The sequence below is a fragment of the Doryrhamphus excisus genome, chromosome 11 (assembly GCF_030265055.1).
Source record: "Doryrhamphus excisus isolate RoL2022-K1 chromosome 11, RoL_Dexc_1.0, whole genome shotgun sequence".
In the NCBI taxonomy this organism is placed as follows: Eukaryota; Metazoa; Chordata; class Actinopteri; order Syngnathiformes; family Syngnathidae; genus Doryrhamphus; species Doryrhamphus excisus.
Genome location: NC_080476.1, coordinates 918,708 through 937,658, shown reverse-complemented (window position 1 = coordinate 937,658; position 18,951 = coordinate 918,708). Strand labels below are relative to the sequence as shown.

The 18,951-nt window shown below is 40.4% G+C and overlaps 1 protein-coding gene across 1 annotated transcript; it reads right to left on the bottom strand.

The window, feature by feature from the left end:
* Positions 1-774: 774 nt before the first annotated feature.
* Positions 775-13,686, bottom strand: dnajc24 (DnaJ (Hsp40) homolog, subfamily C, member 24). The gene is made up of 5 exons (XM_058088101.1): positions 13,567-13,686; positions 13,231-13,334; positions 9,162-9,297; positions 4,106-4,174; positions 775-2,485 (listed from the first exon to the last, which is right to left on the bottom strand). Exons 1-5 carry the CDS (start codon positions 13,604-13,606, stop codon positions 2,256-2,258), a joined length of 579 nt encoding a protein of 192 aa, XP_057944084.1. The 5' UTR covers positions 13,607-13,686; the 3' UTR covers positions 775-2,255.
* Positions 13,687-18,951: the final 5,265 nt, after the last annotated feature.

Here is an 18,951-nt window from a genome sequence, read left to right as displayed (position 1 = left end):
CATGCTCCTCGGGGTGGGGCCTGCTGGGGGGGCGGTGCTCTTTCGGGCGTTTGGGTGTCTGCTGCCACTGGTCCTATGCTCTGCCGCATCGCTGTCCCTGTCTTTGCCCATCCCCAGTCTTGCCTTAGGGCTCGTCGGGGATGGTTCTCCGGTACGTGGGCGGAGCGCTGCTGGTTCTGGGGGCGGGGCTGGCCCTCCCGGTGGATGGTGGGGTCCGTCAGTGGCCTTGCGCTGGTCTTAACTCCTCGGCTCTGGTGCTTGGCCTCCCCGTGACTTGGAGCTATGGCTCTCCCTCACGGGGGTGAGCTGCCCGGCGGATGTCGGCCGGCGCAGTGGAGCGCCTCACCACTCGCCTGCTCGCCCCCTCCGCTTGCTCATGTGCGGGCCTCCTCCCCTCGCCCGCTCCTTTGTCTGCCACACTGCAGTAGCCCTGATGCCGTGGTCGAGGGGAGTCTGGGGGTGCTATGCCTTGGCGGTCCGTACCTCCCTGGGCTCGGGGCCTGGTTGTGGGTCTGGGACCCCTGGGTCCCCCGCCCTGTGATGCCCCGGACGCCCCACCCGGGGACGTCCACAGCATGTGTGTGTATTGAGTGATTGGGGTGTGCATGTGTCTGAGTTTATTTTATGTATTTATTGTTTTAAATACTTAGATAATTAATGATTAGTTTTATTATAATTATATATATATATATATATATATATATATATATATATATATATATATATATATATATATATATATATATATATATATATATATGTATATGTGTGGGTGTGTATGTGGGTATATGGCCATGTAGATATACGGGGGGGGGGGGGCTCTGCGGGGGTCTGGCGTAGGGTGTTCCATCTCAACCGCCCGGTCCTCCATGGGGCAGTGTGCCCGGGCCTCTTCTGTCCTGGCCGGGGTGGTCCTATGTCGGTGGTCGGGCCTGGGGTTACCTGGGGCGGGCCTGGTTCTGCTTCCTGGGGGTGTGTGGGGGGCGGGAGGCGGTGCCTCCTGCCATTTAGATCAACAATACTATCTGCCCCAATGGCTGGACGGGACAAAAAAAAAAAAAAATAGATTCATCGCGATGCGTTTGTGGGTATCGGTAAAATCCGATGTAAGTGCCGTTTTATTAATGTTCAACTTCACCCCATATGCTGTTCCCCAGGTGCAATGAATGCACCATCATTATTTGAATACGGACGGAAGCATGTGAGGCACACTACGAGTAAAACAGCATGGACGTTCGTACACAAACAGCAGCGAGGAAGTTTCTTTATTTAACCCCCCCCCCCCCCGCAACGTTTAAATGGTATGTTTGGAAACACTACAGATTCACAAAGAACAGTGGAAAGCTCGACAAAACGTCTGTCATTTGCAAAGAATGCCGCGTTAAGAAGCCATACAACAGCAGCACGACAAATCCCCCCAAAAGGGGACACCACAACACGGACTAGTCTACCGCCGCCTCCCTGTCTAGTTCCTCGTCAGACACCGGGGAAAAACCAAGCAAATCAGGTCAGAACAAGTGGATCTTCCACTGCTTTCAAAGTTGTCCAGGAGCTATTTGTCCGTCCCCAACAAGTGTCCCCCCCCCCCTCTGAACGAGTGTTCAGCACAGCAGGTGACATTAGAACAGCATAGTTGGCTTCCTCCTGAATTTGGAAACAATTTTAAAAGAGTATAAGTTGTTTTCCACTTTCTGCTCCTCACTACTGTATTAGCTTAGCTACTAGTGCATTCATATTAGCAGCATGTTTAGCAGACAGGAATATAAACAAACATTGATTGCACTGTTGAAAGTGTCACTTTTACTTTGTTGTTGCTGTACTGTATTTTTTACAGCAGTAATTATTGTCTAATTGTTTTACTCCACCACTGAACCACTGCTATTGTAATTGCATAGGTGATGTGAAATTGTGCGGAAAGTTGTTTTTGAAAAGTTGTTGCTGTTTTAAGATGGCAAACAAAATATCAAGAAGTGGTGCATAGTAAAAAAAAAAAAAAAGCAAACAGCACTTTAGTTGGATTTACTTTCCAATGGTTGTCTTATTGAAATAACTTTTAACTATGGTTTGACTTGACAAGCACGCACCATTTTGCGCTATTTTGTTTATATTTACATTGCAGACCAACGCCTCATTAAGTGTTGGCTGTCAGGACGAAGGATCTGCAGCACCTCCAGTGTGGTTTTTTTCCTAGTTGGGAAAACGGAAAACGGATGCTTTCTCACCAGGCTAATCTGCTGCTAGCGCTCTGGATACGTTTACACACCTTCAATTCTAGGCTTCAAACTATGAACATAGTTGCTATGCAAAGGATATGTCACGTACACACTAAGGGAACACGTGTTACAGCATACAACCACATGATGGTGTTCCTCCGTTTCCTCTTCTTCATTAGCACCTTTCCTCCATTGCATCTCTGCATCCATCTCTTCTTCTGTAATTTGGAATTGTCCCCCACAGCGGCAGCAGTACGTATACACAAGCTCTTCTGTAAAAGGACACAACCTACATATAGTAAAGATATATTTGACATGATAAGAAAACAATAACAAAATAGTGGTGGAACAGTAATACAGCATCCCATAATCTGATATTACAGTATGGAAAATTTGGTTCAGTCCAGAGGCGTAACGATTTCCCACACGGTATGTTTAAAAGTGAGGTACAGGAAGTGTAGATTTGTGTTCTCCTTGCTTTACGTACTGCTTCCTGTCAGTTAAGTCGTTTTTGACCCAGGGCAAAACTAATCCTCTGATTCCGTACCTTTCTAATTTTGTTACTAACTCGGCAGCGATCATGCGAATGGGAGAATCACATGACAGGAAGGAGGAAGTGAGAGAGCATGGAAGGGTGCAGCACGCATGTAACTGTTCCCAAAGACACAATGTGGCAGCGAAATCAACACCTTGCTCTTCACCGCTGCCACCCTGTTTTGTCAGGAGTTTGTCACCTTCAATTCAATCGTGTTTTCCCGCCTTTTTGTTTGAATAAAAATGCTGGGACCTGAGCCTGCCTTTCTTTGGCTCCATGTTACATTACTAAGGTGAGAAACATTATTGAATTCAATAAATAATGCTCATGGTAATACATGGCAAAACAGGAAGGTGGTGTTGAAGAGGAAGATGTTGATCTCACTGTCCTACTGTGTCTTTGGAAACACTCGGGTCAACAATCATGTCCTCAGTGAAGGTAAAAGTAACCTTCAATTTCTCTCATTTCTCCCTTCCATTCATTATTTCAATGAATTTACAGTATATGCATTTCAAATGGATTTCTAAAAACATGTTTTGTGGGAACATTTTTGGCTTTCTTGAACAGATCCATTGGACTGTTTCCTATGGAAAAAATGGATTAGTTTAGCATCTTTTTCAGTTCTTCGGACCTTCTGGAACCTTCTGGATTTAATGACGCTAACCAAGGTTTCCCTGTACTAATGTTTTAACTTACAGAGTCCAGAAATAAATATGTGGTGAAATCATGCTGATCGGCATGTCCACCAGTCCAAACTCGATGCAGTCTATTCGATTTTTTCAGAGTTGTGTCAATTGTATTATTTCTTTTTATGAAAAAATGACTATCATTTGAGAATGACCTGCCATCACTTTGCATTTATTTTAATTAAATCCCAGCCATTTTTCTAAATTCAACTACTTCATTACTGTCTATTTGAGATGATTTACACTGATTACTTTGTGTTCTATGACTATATAAACACGGGACCTATCAAAGGACTACTCTTTCCACGCATAGCTTTGACTTGTACACATTGTTTTTGATTTGTGACGTCTCAAATATCTACACAACTATATGTGTGTGCACGCTTGCTTGTGCATAGGTTCAAATGTAGCTACAATGCGTAACCTGCACAGTACACAGTACACAGTACACAGTAGTACACAGTACACAGTGCCAACCCAACTGTCAACTTAAAACATACGATACGTACTGAGCCATGATGCTGGCGTACAATGACACCCCTATAGGATTCTCAATTTGGAATCAAGTCCCACACAAGAAAAGTTAAATATCTAATTTTGGTATACACCATATAATGATCAATAAACCAAAAGCAAATCACATACTTGTATTAGATCTTATGTGTAGTTACCCTGGTTCCAGGTCATGTCTTCCATGGAGACTGTGGTATCAACGAGCCAATCCTGTTTCAGTTCCTGAGCTAAAGAAGGCAGAAGACATTTTATGGCATGATGAGTAGAGGAACAGCAACCAAGACCATACTAACATTTTCTGGGAAATGGTCTTTTTATGTTGCCGTTTTAATGATCCAGTAGCAAGTGCCAAAGTCCACACGGACATGACTACAGTGGAAGCTCGGTGAACGTACACCCTGATGTTTTTTGGTTAACATTAATAATTTACACTAAAATCTTGCCTTGGTTTGCGTACATTCTCCAGTTACCATACACGTAAATAGGCCTGTCGCGATAACAAATTTTGTAATAGTAATGGTAGCAGTATAATTTTATTTGAACATATCTGTACATGAAGTTACAATGGAATACATCTCATAATCCAATTCACAGTCCAAAAGGAGTAGGAAGAAGCAAGGCTTATTAAATGCAAGCCCCCCATCTTTTTCACCTCTATTGCAGTACTTTTATTCACTTCCTGCATTTCAGATGTGATTGTTTTCATACATAAGTAATAAGGTAGTGCAAGTGGTGATGTAAGAGTATTTTTTCACATTCATTATAAATACCGATCACAAATAGCATCAGAATGGTGATAAAAGTTTGGGGTAATAGGTTATTGTTAGCTTTATGCATCATTTTAGCGGTTTGAAAATGTACTAAATCAGCAAATTTTAATATTTGTGATTTTAGAAATAAAGGATTTGTATGTTCTCCATAGGTGACCAGTCCAGGGTGTACCCCGCCTCTCACCTAAAAACAGCTGGGATAGGCTCCAGCATACCCGCGACCCTCGTGAGGATAAGCGGCATAGAAAAGAGAGCAATTCAGTGTGCAGTAAATTCTGATCAAGAACAAAATATTGAAATATTTCTGTCCATTATGAGCTGTCCAGCTCATTTTTTCCATCCATTATGATCCCCAGAAATATACTGTACTTTCATTCACCCGTTCAGCGTCGACACCATCGATTTGTATTGCTCGTACTTGTCTTTTCTTCTAATACCAAATAGCATTATTTTTGTTTGTCATCTGTGACCTTTATAATGATCGCTGCTGTGCTTCCGCGGGGACAAAAGGCAGCAGTATCATCCGCAAATAATACCTAGCTACCTTTAAGTAACTTTACAGTCAGTAATACACAAGTTGAACAGTTTTGGTCACAGTATTGACCCCTCGGGTACTCCACACTAGGATTGGACGATATGGACCTGAGCATATATCATGACATGACATTCTAAAATTTCAATCAGAGTCTTGTATAAAAAGCTACAAAGCTTAAGCCATAACATGAAATACACTTGTCTGAAATTGTAAAGCACATTTATTTATTGGTGACAAACTGGCTAACTTTTCAAACTGTAATGCCTGTAATGTGTTTGTGATGAAGGAAGATGTAGTCACCCATGCAATTCCACCTGCATATGTGTACACGTGTGCATGCATTAAAATTTCCCTTCAATGCGGAACCTCTTGAACGATAGACAGCCACAAGCCTTTTCACTTCCTGGTTGCTGCAGAGGCTCTTTGACAAGGCAAAGATGCATGCTGAGCACTTTTTCATTCATTTATTTTGTACTGCTCGTTCTCATGAGGGTCACGGGGGTGCTGGAGCCTATCCCAGCTGTCTTGGGGTGAGAGGCGGGGTACACCCTGGACTGGTGGCCAGCCAATCACAGGGCACATATAGACAAACAACCATTCACACTCACATTCATACCTATGGACAATTTGGAGTGGCCAATTAACCTAGCATGTTTTTGGAATGTGGGAGGAAACCATAGTCCCAGGAAAAAAACCCACGCATGCACGGGGAGAACACACAGAGATGCGAGGGGGTAGAGTCGAACCCGGGTCTCCTTGCTGTGTGGCCTGCACGCTAACCACTCGACCGCTGTGCAGCCCCAATCCGAGCACTGATAAAATGCATTTCTGTCACCTACTGGCCACTTTTACACTAAACATGCTGTCTTCTATTGTGCAGTTGTGTCATCACCTTTTTGCCTCTCAAGCAAAAAAAAACAAAAACATAAAAGACATCTTTGGAAACGAGCGGTCCGGTTGGGGAAAAAAACTGTCTTAGAATGAGTTAATCAATGAAATATTTTTGTAGTTTGAGCATAGAAAATGACCATTTAATTACAGTTTTCAACATTAGAGCACCACAGACAACAAATAACACCCCTATAGTCACCTTTACACTCCCATTACCCAATATAGTGGGCATAATAAGAGACACGTGAGCCTACTTCTTGGTGCCTTCATCAGCCTAACATTACTGACACCTAGAAACCATTGTAGAATACTACTCTACTGTCACTGTTTAAGGAGAGACTCATGGTACACTTGAATTGCTTGATTAACAAGCGGCGAATACATGCAGTGAACATTCACACAGGAGCTGTTGTCAGCCACTCTCCACACTGCTAACGTGCTGCTAGCACTCACAGGGTAACCGCTGTAGCCACACACACGTCACTTCCCAGCATAGACATTGAAGGGTTGCCAACGTACGCAAAAATGAATAAGGGACAACTTGTTGGCAGGGCCGACCGTTTGTTTCTTTCTGCTCTGAGATAGATAGTTCGATATTTTTGAGCCTCTTGTCTTGTTGCAATTCTGACGCCATGAGTAATGTAACGGCCATGAGTAATGTAACGGCCATGAGTAATGTAACGTCAGTCTAATGAGTCATGTGGCTGTTTTGGCTACACCACTCCAAACAACGTAGTTACAACATCACTCAAAACGGAATCAATAGAATTGAAGACAGATTTTTGATTTAACAGTACCTGAAGAAAAAAACACTAACAAGTTTAAAAAAAAGTTGATCGGGCCTCAACAGTATCACCTGTATCACCATGTATTAGAGAATAGACGCACAAGTGGACACCCAGCGGTCAAGGAATGATAGTCATATCAATGGATGAATAGAATGGTGAACAAATGTTCACACTTGGCTTTAACAGTTCAGCTGCAAAGTCATTATCATGTTCACTTTGACAGTGATAATGACTTTGAGCCATTAATAATGAGTGTTAAACTTGCTCAGGTTTTAATTAGTGTTATCACCGCGTGAAGGATAATTGCTGCTAAACGAAATATTCATCTAAGGCTGGCAGATGATGGCAAAGGCGAGGGTCGCATAACAGATCACAAAACCACAAACCATTACAAACAATAATATCAACCAGAATTCTATTAAATACAAATATAAAAAAGTGCTATACACAAAAACATTGCATCACTGAAATATGAGCAAAAGCGAAAATAACATTTAAGAAAATCTGACTGACGTTTAGCTTATTCAGGGCTGAGCACCGGCGCTCCTTAAGGCAAAAAATAAGGAACACAAAAAAATGATGAAATATTGCAGCTTTATTATTAATACTAAATGTACACAGTAACCCATATGCACTACATATAAACACAGTGCCATCAGAAGGCCTACATCTCCCTGGGACTGGGGCCCACAAAGGGGCCCACATAAAGGGGACCTATTATGCAAATTATTCGTCTCTTTGTATCAAGTTGTGTACTCCTACAGAGCAGATACACACAATTACACACAATAACCAGTTCAGAAATCTTTCTAGGTATTCCTGCTGGATTTCATGCTTTCTGCAAAAACCAGTTTAGTTTCCAGTTTAGTCCACCCACTGCCCGCCTCCAGGCACACCCACTCTGTTGTGGTTGGTCATACTCGCAAGCGCTCAGGAGGACTTTGGGTGTTGTGCCGCTAGCTGCCAAAGCCAACTTGATCAACGGCTTAAGCATTTTAGCATTAGGTTTTCGACAGTATCGGTAACATCAAATGCGGATCTCTTCTGACTCTTCAACACGACCAATCTGCAACATTCCAAATGGCCGGTGTTAGAACGCCCTCTGACACCGAGCGTTCAGAGCCATCCCAAACTTCTTTTAGCGCTCACTTTGTAAATCTCATTTTGTGACACTTTGGCATGGTTAAAACACAAGAATACAACATTGCCGCACCAATCTAAGCTTTTCAAAGAGCCACACCGGTGAGACATGTTTTGCAGGGTGCAAAACTTCTATCACTCTTACAAGGACTGAAAGTCCCACACACGGCAGACATGCTTGTTCTGGATGCTGCAACGGGGTGGGAACTGATTGGCAGATATCCGCCGATGTCGATACCGTCCTTTTTCACCGATATCGGCCGATACCGATCTGTGGCAGATCGATTGGAGCACCCCGAGTTTAGAATATACTGAGGGTAAGAGAAAATGAGTCGCAGGCAGCAACACCACCCCTGCCTGGGAAAATCTGTATAGGGACCTGACACTTTTAAGTTGCCAAACGACAGCTTCAAAACATTCAGGGTCAAGATCCATGTGGCCCACCATAATTCAATTTGGACTTCCAAAGGATTGTTGGCTCGCACTCACAAACAAATACCAACAAAAAAGTCTGGGACAGTAACTTGTCATTACAACTCGGTACAGTAGATGACAAAAAAGTGGTGGTCGATTCCCTGTACTGCTAGTGTCAGAGCTTGATCCGCATTGCTGGCAATAGGTCCGACCCATTTCCAGTGAGGGTTGAACTCCACCAAGGCTGCCCTTTGTCAAAGATGCTGTTGCACTGTAAGTATATCTTCACCGCTTTAATGTAAGGAGTGTTTTACAATGCCCGTAGATGACATGCAGATTGTTTGACAATGGGAAGCATGTTTATTTTGGTACCCAACTACCAGTCTTCAAAATAAGAGCGTTTACGAGTTGTAGCAATGTTTGTAGCAATGTGTGCTAAAAGCTTAGCCAGCTTGTTACCAATATATAAATGCATTTCAACTTCAGACAAGTGTATTTCATTATATGGCTTAAGGCTGGTAGCTTTTATGCAAGACTTATGCTGAATTTAAATATTACATACATACATACATACATACATCCCAAACATATCGTGATAAATGGCGAGGTCCATATCGCCCGACCCTAATTTGAACAACGATGACCAATGAATGGGAATAAAATAGATACTTCTTACCTCTCCTCTCTTGGTCATATTGTCTCCTGGTGCTGTGATCACTCAGGATTCTCCAGGCCGCATCAATTTCAAGAAACATCCTCATACCAGACTCTGCTTCTGCATCACACACATCTCCAAGACGATCTGGGTGGCACTGTTCAAACCAACAATGGGAGAATACGACTCATAGGCGGGGGGGAAAAGGGACAATATGCCCATAAGCAACACAGGTTTGCAATACATTTTACACTGTGTGTGTGTGTGTGTGTGTGTACGCACGCACGAAAAGCCCTCCCATTTCCCACAATATAAACAGTTCAAGTGAGGCACATCCACGGAGACAAATGTACGCCTGACCATCGTGAGACAAGTTCCTTCTACCCTACCGGACCCCACACACCACACCTCCTGGCCCCGCCCTCAAGGTGCACTTAACTGCTTTTAAACACATCACCTTCTGTGACATATGTAAACGGTTAAAAATGAATGCATCAAATGACAGTGGTGTTCTACCATTGGCCTTTTTTTCTGGCAGGGGTTTCACTTGTCAAATGTTGCTTTCGGGGAACAAGCCATGTATTTAGGGGGAAGTACTCATACTAAATGTGTGTGTAGGCGTAAAAGCTGAAAATGACGTACGTCAAAAAATATTCCGATTTATAAAACCCTACGTACGCACAACTGCACGCAATTAGCACGCAGTAGCATAACAAGAGGAAGATGAGCGAGTCTGCTGTCGACAGCGTCATTGGAACGGGGGGCACCGTGGTAGAACTAAAAAAATATGAAATATGAAAAATGTCAAGGCACACAATCTCCATTTTTTGTGAGCATGTTTGTAAATTATTCCTAATTAATTTCGTTTAAAGGTGGAAGCACTGACTCCAAACGAGGATGATGTTATGTTGAAAATGATTGCTGTAATTCCAGACAGATAGTTGAAACACGTATTTAACTTCATAACATTAACACTAAGGATCGACCGATACATCGGCCAGCCGATATATCGGGCCGATATTTGTGTATACGTATATATATACAACAAGAACTCAAGAAGAAGTTCTTGAAGAAGCAAAAGCAGTATTGGCCAAAAATATCGGCCCAAGCAAAATCGGCCATCGGCTAAGGGTGATGGAAAAAAAACGGTCAGGATAACACATTTTGCTGGTTAATAATTAATTATCGACAAAATTTAGATCATTTCAAGATAAAAAAAAAAACATACATCATGAAGATTGTCATTCAAAGATTGAGTCATGTCATCATTCTCTCATGTCACATTTGAGCCACTAGATGGTACTCAAGTGTAGTGTACATACGGGAGACATACCATATTAGCTATCAATTCCTCCTCCTGGTGTTCATAGGTGGATACAAACAGAAATACACTACCAATGTATAATGCAGAATATTAACCAACTACTATGTGAGCTCCGACCATGTTCTTTCCTACATGCACACACGGTTACGTAGAGTATTGTTAAACTATCGTAGAAGATCACATTGGAGTCGTGTAAAATAATGGACTGCACGACTTGCATGAGTTTAGATCAGGGGTGCTCACACTTTTTCAGCATGCGAGCTACTTTGAAAATGACCGAGTCAAAATGATCTACCCACTACAAAAATGCAAAACATCTATTTATTTTCAAATGTATTGAGGATTATTTGTACGTACAATGTATGTTGATGTACCTTACATAACCAAATGAGCCAATATTGCAAAACACACATAATTAACTATTAACATTTTTTGTAATTACCTGAGTTTACTTTGATGACTTGCACTGAATTGAACCAGCCAGGGATGCATAGTCCGGACAGTAGCTGCTGATAGCCAGCCTCAAACACACTTCCAAATGTTTATCAGTCATGGATAATATCCGTATCATAATATCCGTATAATATTCCATATCCGTATGGAAGTGATATGTTTTTTGCCTTTTTACTTGGTCCAGTTTTTGCCTTTTTACTTGGTCCAGCTCCTTCACTCATTTTAGTGACCATAAACTTTAGCGAGGGCTTAAAATCTCGCAATTCGCCGACTAGCTTAGCACTTTGCATCGTTGTTTACGCATGAGCGGTGACCTAAAGGTCAAAATTCAGTTGTCATCTGACTGGTTGTCCTGTATGTCAATCAAGTAACGGGGATGGATGATAGGCTGACATCGTAAGTTCTGCTGCACTTAGAGACGTTGTTTGATTCGATTGGTCGCCCGAAGGGCAACATTCAGTTGTCATCTGAATGGCTGCCCTGTATATCAATCAAGTGACGGCATTGATGCTGGGATGATATTTTTTTAATGTCACGCCGCGATCGACCAGTACCACCTCCGCGATCAACCGGTAGATCGTAATCGACTTAATGAGCACCCCTGGTTTAGATGGTAGCCATAATTTTACATCATAATATGCGCTTGAATACAACACTGGGCACAGTGTACCACAGAGAGTGATATGTCAATTTATCGAGGGCTCATAATTACGATTATTTTTTAAATTTTTATACCATTTGATAAATCCATACATCCATTACATGATAGGCCTACTCGTGGGCAACATTGGTGAAGGGGCCATCTATCAATATAGGTAGGTGGAGGTGATCATCAAACAGAATGACATACTTTCTCACAGTGCAACAAAGCAAAAACAGCACATCCAGAGCAAGTAAACACGTCACATCAATCAACCACTACAACAACTAAGCGCTAAACATAGCACATGACTTCAAACTGTCATTTCCAAATGCCTGCAAGGTATGCTGGGTAGCTCAGCTGGAACAGCAAAACATTGGGCTGCAAGCTGCCAGCAACAGTTTCTTTTGTTAAAGATTTAAAAAAGGAATTTTGGGGGGAGAAAAGTAAAAAGCTGCTGAAGGGGGTCTGATGTGCCCTGATCTAGCATCTTCAGTTAGCGTCCTCTAGGCAGTGGCCTGTCTGTGCTATACATTTAGTGTGGAATAAGAAGTCTTTTTTGAGACACTCCAGAGAAAGAATCATGTGAAAGTGTCAACATATCATGTCATATTTGCCTGCGTGTTGTGCGTGCTTGAGACAGAGAGAGCAAAAGAGAGAGGCTAGTGCAGGGGTGGGCAAACTACGGCCCGGGGGCCACATGCGGCCCACTAAGCGTTTGAATCCGGCCCGCCAGTTGCTTTCTAACTTTTAACATACATGCTGGCAACATGACTTGCAAGTTGGATGTCTTATTCAGTCCAAAAAATAAAAAATAATAAAAATAAAAATAATATTTTTTTTTTTTTATGTGAAATTCAAGTTTGTTGTTTGATGTGGTCTGGTGTTTAAAGCGTTTGAATCCGGCCCGCCAGTTGCTTTCTAACTTTTAACATACGTACATGCTGGCAACATGACTTGCAAGTCGGATGTCTTATTCAGTAAAAAAAAAAAATAATAATAATAATAAAAATGTAAAATTAAAGTTTGTAGTTTGATGTGGTCTGATGTTTAAAATGCTCTGGAAAAAAGGGATATATGGAACATATTTAAAACATATAGCTAATAATCTGACACGTTTACAGATAAAATTATACAAATAAGTAAATAAATAAAATAAATAATAAATATATAAAAATATAATATAATTGATATGTAATGTAATTAATAATATAATTATAATATATATAATAAATTATATATATAATGTGTAGATTAAATATAATATATAATATAACATAATCAATAAAATTAGACAAATAATTCAAGGTGGACTGTTAGAATTATAAGCAAATACAAATATATACAAATATATATATATACAAATATACATATATACAAATAAATCAAATAAAGAAATAATAAATATATAAAATATAATATAATATATTAAATATAATAATAAATGTTATATATATAATAATAAAATGTATATATATATATATATAATATAATTAATCATTATAATATATAATAAATAAATAAAATTAGACAAATAATTAAAGGTGGACTGTTATAAGTATAAGCGTAAAATAGTGTGTGTTATAAAATATATATTCTGGCCCCCCGCACAGTTTTGTTAACTCAGTGCGGCCCACGAGTCCAAGTTTGCCCACCCCTGGGCTAGTGTTTACCTGCAAGGCGAGCTTCTGATATCTGCGTCTGAGCTCCTGAAATGAATCTGAAGGGTTGGCTCCCAGAACAGCATACAGATCCTTCCCCGCTGCCTCAGACACACCTTCGTAAATTCAAGCACGACAAATCGACATTAACGCAACATGAAAGTATTATGTGTCAAATATGGGATCATTTCCACAGAGCGTCATTTTAGCTGGTGTAGACCGAACCGCAAACATTGAAATCTGGGTGATGTTTTGGCGAAATATGAAAAGGTACGTTACAGAAACTATTCAATCATTGGTAATTCATTCACTGCGGTTTAACAAACATTCGTTAAAAATAATACAGACCTGCACACACGTTGTTGTTGTTGTTGTTGTTGTTAGCCATTGGACATTCCGCCCCTTGACAGCGCAAGTGCAGCTGTTGTGAAGACTCCGGAGGGAAACAAAAGAAAGCCAAAGTTAAGTTCCGTGTGTCACCGGCGTCAAGTGTTGCATATAGTATAAGTATAAATATATATATATCTATATTGGTGATATATAGTATAAATATGGATAGTTCACGTTCAAAGTTCACCATTGCGATTTTGAACTACTTCAAATTTCAGTTAATTTCAAATGTTTTTGTGAAACCATGGCTGCCTTAAACTGTTTATTGACCTAATGGAATTATAGACATTTAGACAACAATTTAGACAACATTGAATATAAAGTTTTTCTTTATTTATGCTTTTCGCCTATGCATGTTTATTTCTTCACACCCTGCAAAAAAACTCCAGAATGAATTAAATCAATTATACAATACCCTAAATTCTGTCACATAAAATGCATTAAGATATTGAATATGGAACAAATATATCAACAATGGACACACATTTTGTTGTGTTTTATTCATCTGTTTCCCCCAGAACTGTTCCTCAAGGAAATGACTTGAATTAAAGGTGACCTATTATGCTTTTTCTGTTTTTCTGACCTATAAATGTTGTGTTCTCATGTTAAACAATGCCAAAGCGTCTTTTTCTAGAACTTTTTCAAACACTGTTCATCTGTAAAATGCATCCAGTAACGGAAGCATAAAGTGGTCATTACTGAAAATGTGTTTGAGGGAATACTTTTTGCCTTTTTTGGCATCAGCTGATATTGGTATAAGGAATGAGTGTTGGACAATATCACCAATATCTGTAATATAATATCATCTGTAATGTTTTTTTTTAATAACACTCCAACACCAAAGCATTCAACTCATTCTAAATATTCAGACTATTTATTTCTGACGGTCCAAACATTCCCATATTACCACATTTTCCAGCCCAAAAAATTACCATTAAAATAAATATTTGGCCACATTTCTCAAAGTATTCCAGCATGAAAACATTGTTGTCGTTTCTCAGTCACTTCAATATATATATTTCAGCTCATTCACGCACCAATTCTACAGAAATCACCTTCTCTAATTAATAGTCAGTGCATTTCCAGAGCACACCTTAGGATTTGAACTCCGGCAGCTTATTCTAATGACGCTCTCCTCACATGCTTTGTTTCATTCACATTCCTCCACAAATTAACTTTTGCAGTTCCCTTCATCCACTAACAAGTGTGAACACCCTGTTCCAAAAGTGTGTGTGTGTGTGTGTGTGTGTGTGTGTGTGTGTGTGTCGGTGCACGTGGCGTGTGTGTACCGAGGCTGAGGTGTAGGGCATGTGTGTCATATGAATTCATGCATGCGCTGAATTAATTCCAAGTGTGTGTGCATTGAAGCGTACATTGGATTAATTGTATGTGCTTGTGCATTCATCTGACGCAAAAGTGTCTGTAAACTTCCAAACTCAACTTTCTAATCAATTTGATTGCTAACAAATCAAATCATTCGTCAATGCGGTCACACAAAAACAGTTGAAAATACCTCCCATGTCAATGAGCCGCCAGGATCTCGGTTGTCAGATATTACAGACAATTTTCAGTTGGATGATCTCATCACACCAACAACACAAAACAATATTGCCAATGATACATTCTTTAATACATAGAACTCCATGCATTATGCTATCGTGCTGGGTGTTAGCATGCTAACATTAGCATTCTAGCATTTTTAACAATTTTGGCAGGGCTGCGCCAAAAGGCAAAAGCAGCGCAGCACGACGCACCCACGCTCCCGTACTTCCCACCAGCGCAAGTACCTGATTGCCTTGAAATGCGCATGGCCCACTGGACTGCACATCAGAGGCCACCTGTAAAAAAATATAAAGCTGCCAAGGACTCACCCGCCCATGCTGGTTGCCACCCCCCCCCACCCCCTAACTGCCTTCATCCTGAGGTACTGGTGCGGGCTCACGCTTCTAAGACCGCCTGTCACCAAGGGGCAAGGCGGACTGCCTTCCATCTTGTCCAGCGCCTCTGGTGGCCAACCTGTTCCATCTGTGCCAGGCGTGAATCCTCCCACCAGGCTTGCAGGATTGCTAAGGCCCCTTGGACTCGTAAAGCTTTCCACCTTGTGACTGGATTGCCTCCATCAAGAGGCTTTACCGATGTCCGTACCATCGTGGACAGGTTTTCACACACTTTATTCCCCTCTGTAAGCCCCTTGTTGGAAACAGACAAGCTAACGGTCCAGCATGTGATTCATCCACATGGGATTCCACAGACACAGGCCGGCAATTTTCTTCAGCCACGTGGACGGCTTTCTGGAAGTCCAATGGACAGTCTGAGCGGGAAAACCAGGATTTGGGGCGGCCCTAAGGTGCCCTTCATCCTGGTCCATCGACCTTCCATGGGTGGAGTACCCCCACAACACCCTTGTCTGCTCCTCGACAGACCTCTTCCCTTTTCACAGAGTACACGGCTTCCAACCCAACATTTTTCCCTCCCAGGTTCCTTGAATAGCAGATTGTTTGAATCAGACTTGACAGACAGACAAGAATATCCAACTATTGTTTCTATTTGCATTTCTGTTTTAGACCAGGGTCACCAACCTTTTTGAAACCGAGAGTTACTTCTTGGTGAATGCCAAGGGCTACCAGGTTGATACACACTTCTCAAATAGCCAATTTGCATTTAACTATATGTTATTGTGAATAATTCATGATATTCATCTACCCTACTGCAATGCTTATAAAGCTAGCACTTAGCAACATAAACAAATGCACGCCAACATAACATCTCAGCTATAAGCTAGTACACTAAACACGCTGAAATAGCATGCTAACAATAGCATGAATTAGTGGCAATGGCTAACTGCTAACTTCTGTGTGGTATTTGGTACGTTTAAGTTAGTGTTTTAATTTTATTTTAATTATTATAATATTTTATTATTTTTTTAAATATTTAAATATAAATATAAAATAATAAATAATAATAGCAGATTGCATGACAATTTTACAGATACAATAATACCAGGTGGACTGTTACGTGTAAAATATATAGTCTGCCCCCCCCCCCCCCCCCCCCCCCCGGAAATATTGTTATATCAATGCGGCCCGTGAGTCAAAAAGTTTGCCCACCCCTGGGCTAGCATAACGTAGTCCTAGCATAGAAGTGTTTCAAATGTACTTCTTCCCTGAGATCATATTTCTCCTCTCTTGTAGAGAAGTATTGGATGACATTTTTAGCTAATTGCTTATTTTTAGCCTTATGCATTATTTTAGCTGTTTGAAGATGAACTATATCAGCAAGTTGAAGTATTTGTCATTTTACAAATAAGGAGTTAGTATGTTCTCTGTAGGCGGCATTATGAATTATCCTTACTGACCTTTTTTGCAGTACATTTAGCGAGTGAAGATTGCTTTTATAGTTATTAGCCCATATTTCCACACAATAAGTAAGATATGGTAGAACCAGAGAGCAATAAAGAGTGTGGAGTGATTTCTGATTGAGAACAAATTTTGCTTTGTTCAATACTGAAATATTTCTGTCCACCTTATGTTGTATATTTGTAATATGAGATTTCCAGCTCATATTTTCATCTATTATGATCCCCAGAAATGTATTTTCGTTCACCCTTTCAATGTCCACACCGTCTATTTGTATTTGCTGGTGCGTGTCCTTTCTGCTGTTAGCAAACAGCATGATTTTAGTTTTACTTAGGTTCAAGGACAATCTATTATCATCAAAGCATCTTTTTAGTGGGACCATTTCTTCTCTGACCTTCTAATGATTTTGTCTGTATTCCCTCCAGAACAAAAAGCAGTGGTATCATCTGCAAATAATACCAGTTTTAAGTCTTTTGTAACTTTGGAGATATCATTGATGTACAAGTTGAACAGTTTTGGCCCCAGTATTGACCCCTGTTCATAATTATATTTAATTAGCTTTTGGTTCAGCCATCGATGAGGTTTATTCATTCATTCATTTTCTACCGCTTTTTCCTCACGAGGGTTGCGGGGGATGCTGGAGTCTATCCCAGCTGTCTTGGGGGAGAGGCGGGGTACACCCTGGACTGGTGGCCAGCCAATCACAGGGCACATATAGACAAACAACCATTCCCGGAGTACCCAGAGAAAACCCACGCATGCACGGGGAGAACATGCAAACTCCACACAGAGATGGCCGAGGGTGGGATTGAACCCTGGTCTCCTAGCTGTGAGGTCTGCGCGCTAACCACTCGACCGACGTGCCACCTATATATATTATTATATATATTAATATAAAAACAAACCAAAAAAAAGGCAAAAATATAAACAGTCAGAACCAATTTTACAAGAATTAAGTCAAAAGGTAAGGAAAAAGTTATAATTTTACAAAAGCTTATCCTCACTAGGGTTGGGGGCGTGCTGGAGCCTATCCCAGCTGTCTTCGGGTGAGAGGCGGGGTACACCCTGGACTGGTGGCCAGCCAATCACAGGGCACATATAGACAAACAACCATTCACACTCACATTCATACCTATGGACAATTTGGAGTGGCTAATTAACCTAACATGTTTTTGTGCTAACCACTAGACCACCGTGCCGCCCATCGATGAGGTTATGATTCATTCAATGAAATGTTCATTGGTGGCTTTATGAAAAAAAACATTGGTCAATTTATTCGTAATTATTGTTAAATTACCATAAAGCTGAAATATTGTGTAATGGAGAAATGAGAGCAGATCTGACAAATGACAGCTTTGGGGAAGGAAGACCAGTGACCTCGTTCAAACCGGCTCGGATCAGCCTTGCAAATGTTGGCGATGATGTTTGCTTTCCAGACAAAAGCAGCTTGTCTGTTGTCTCAGAATAATAGTAATAGTAATAGTAATAGTAACAGTAATAGTAATAGTAATAGTAATAGTAATAGTAATAGTAATAGTAATAGTAATAGTAATAGTAATAGTAATAGTAATAGTAATAGTAATAGTAATAGTAATAGTAATAGTAATAGTAATAATGGACAGCAAGACATCATTGCTTCAAAAATTGGTTTGAGCACAGACCTAAAACCTTGCTTCCTAATGCACAAGACTAGAATAATAATAATATATAATATAATAAATTGACACACAAAGACTGCGGATTTCAGAAAATAACAGATGAAATGATACAGCACTCTACAAGCAATGATGTCTGTAAAATTAAATCATTAAAAATTAAAAATTACAAAATTTTTAACTATAATGATGAAAATGGTAATATTAATGATGATTATAATGATGGTAATATTAATGATGATTATAATGATGGTAATAATGATAAAGATTATAACAATAATGATAATAATAATAATAATATTACAATGATAATAATAACAGGGGAAACAAGA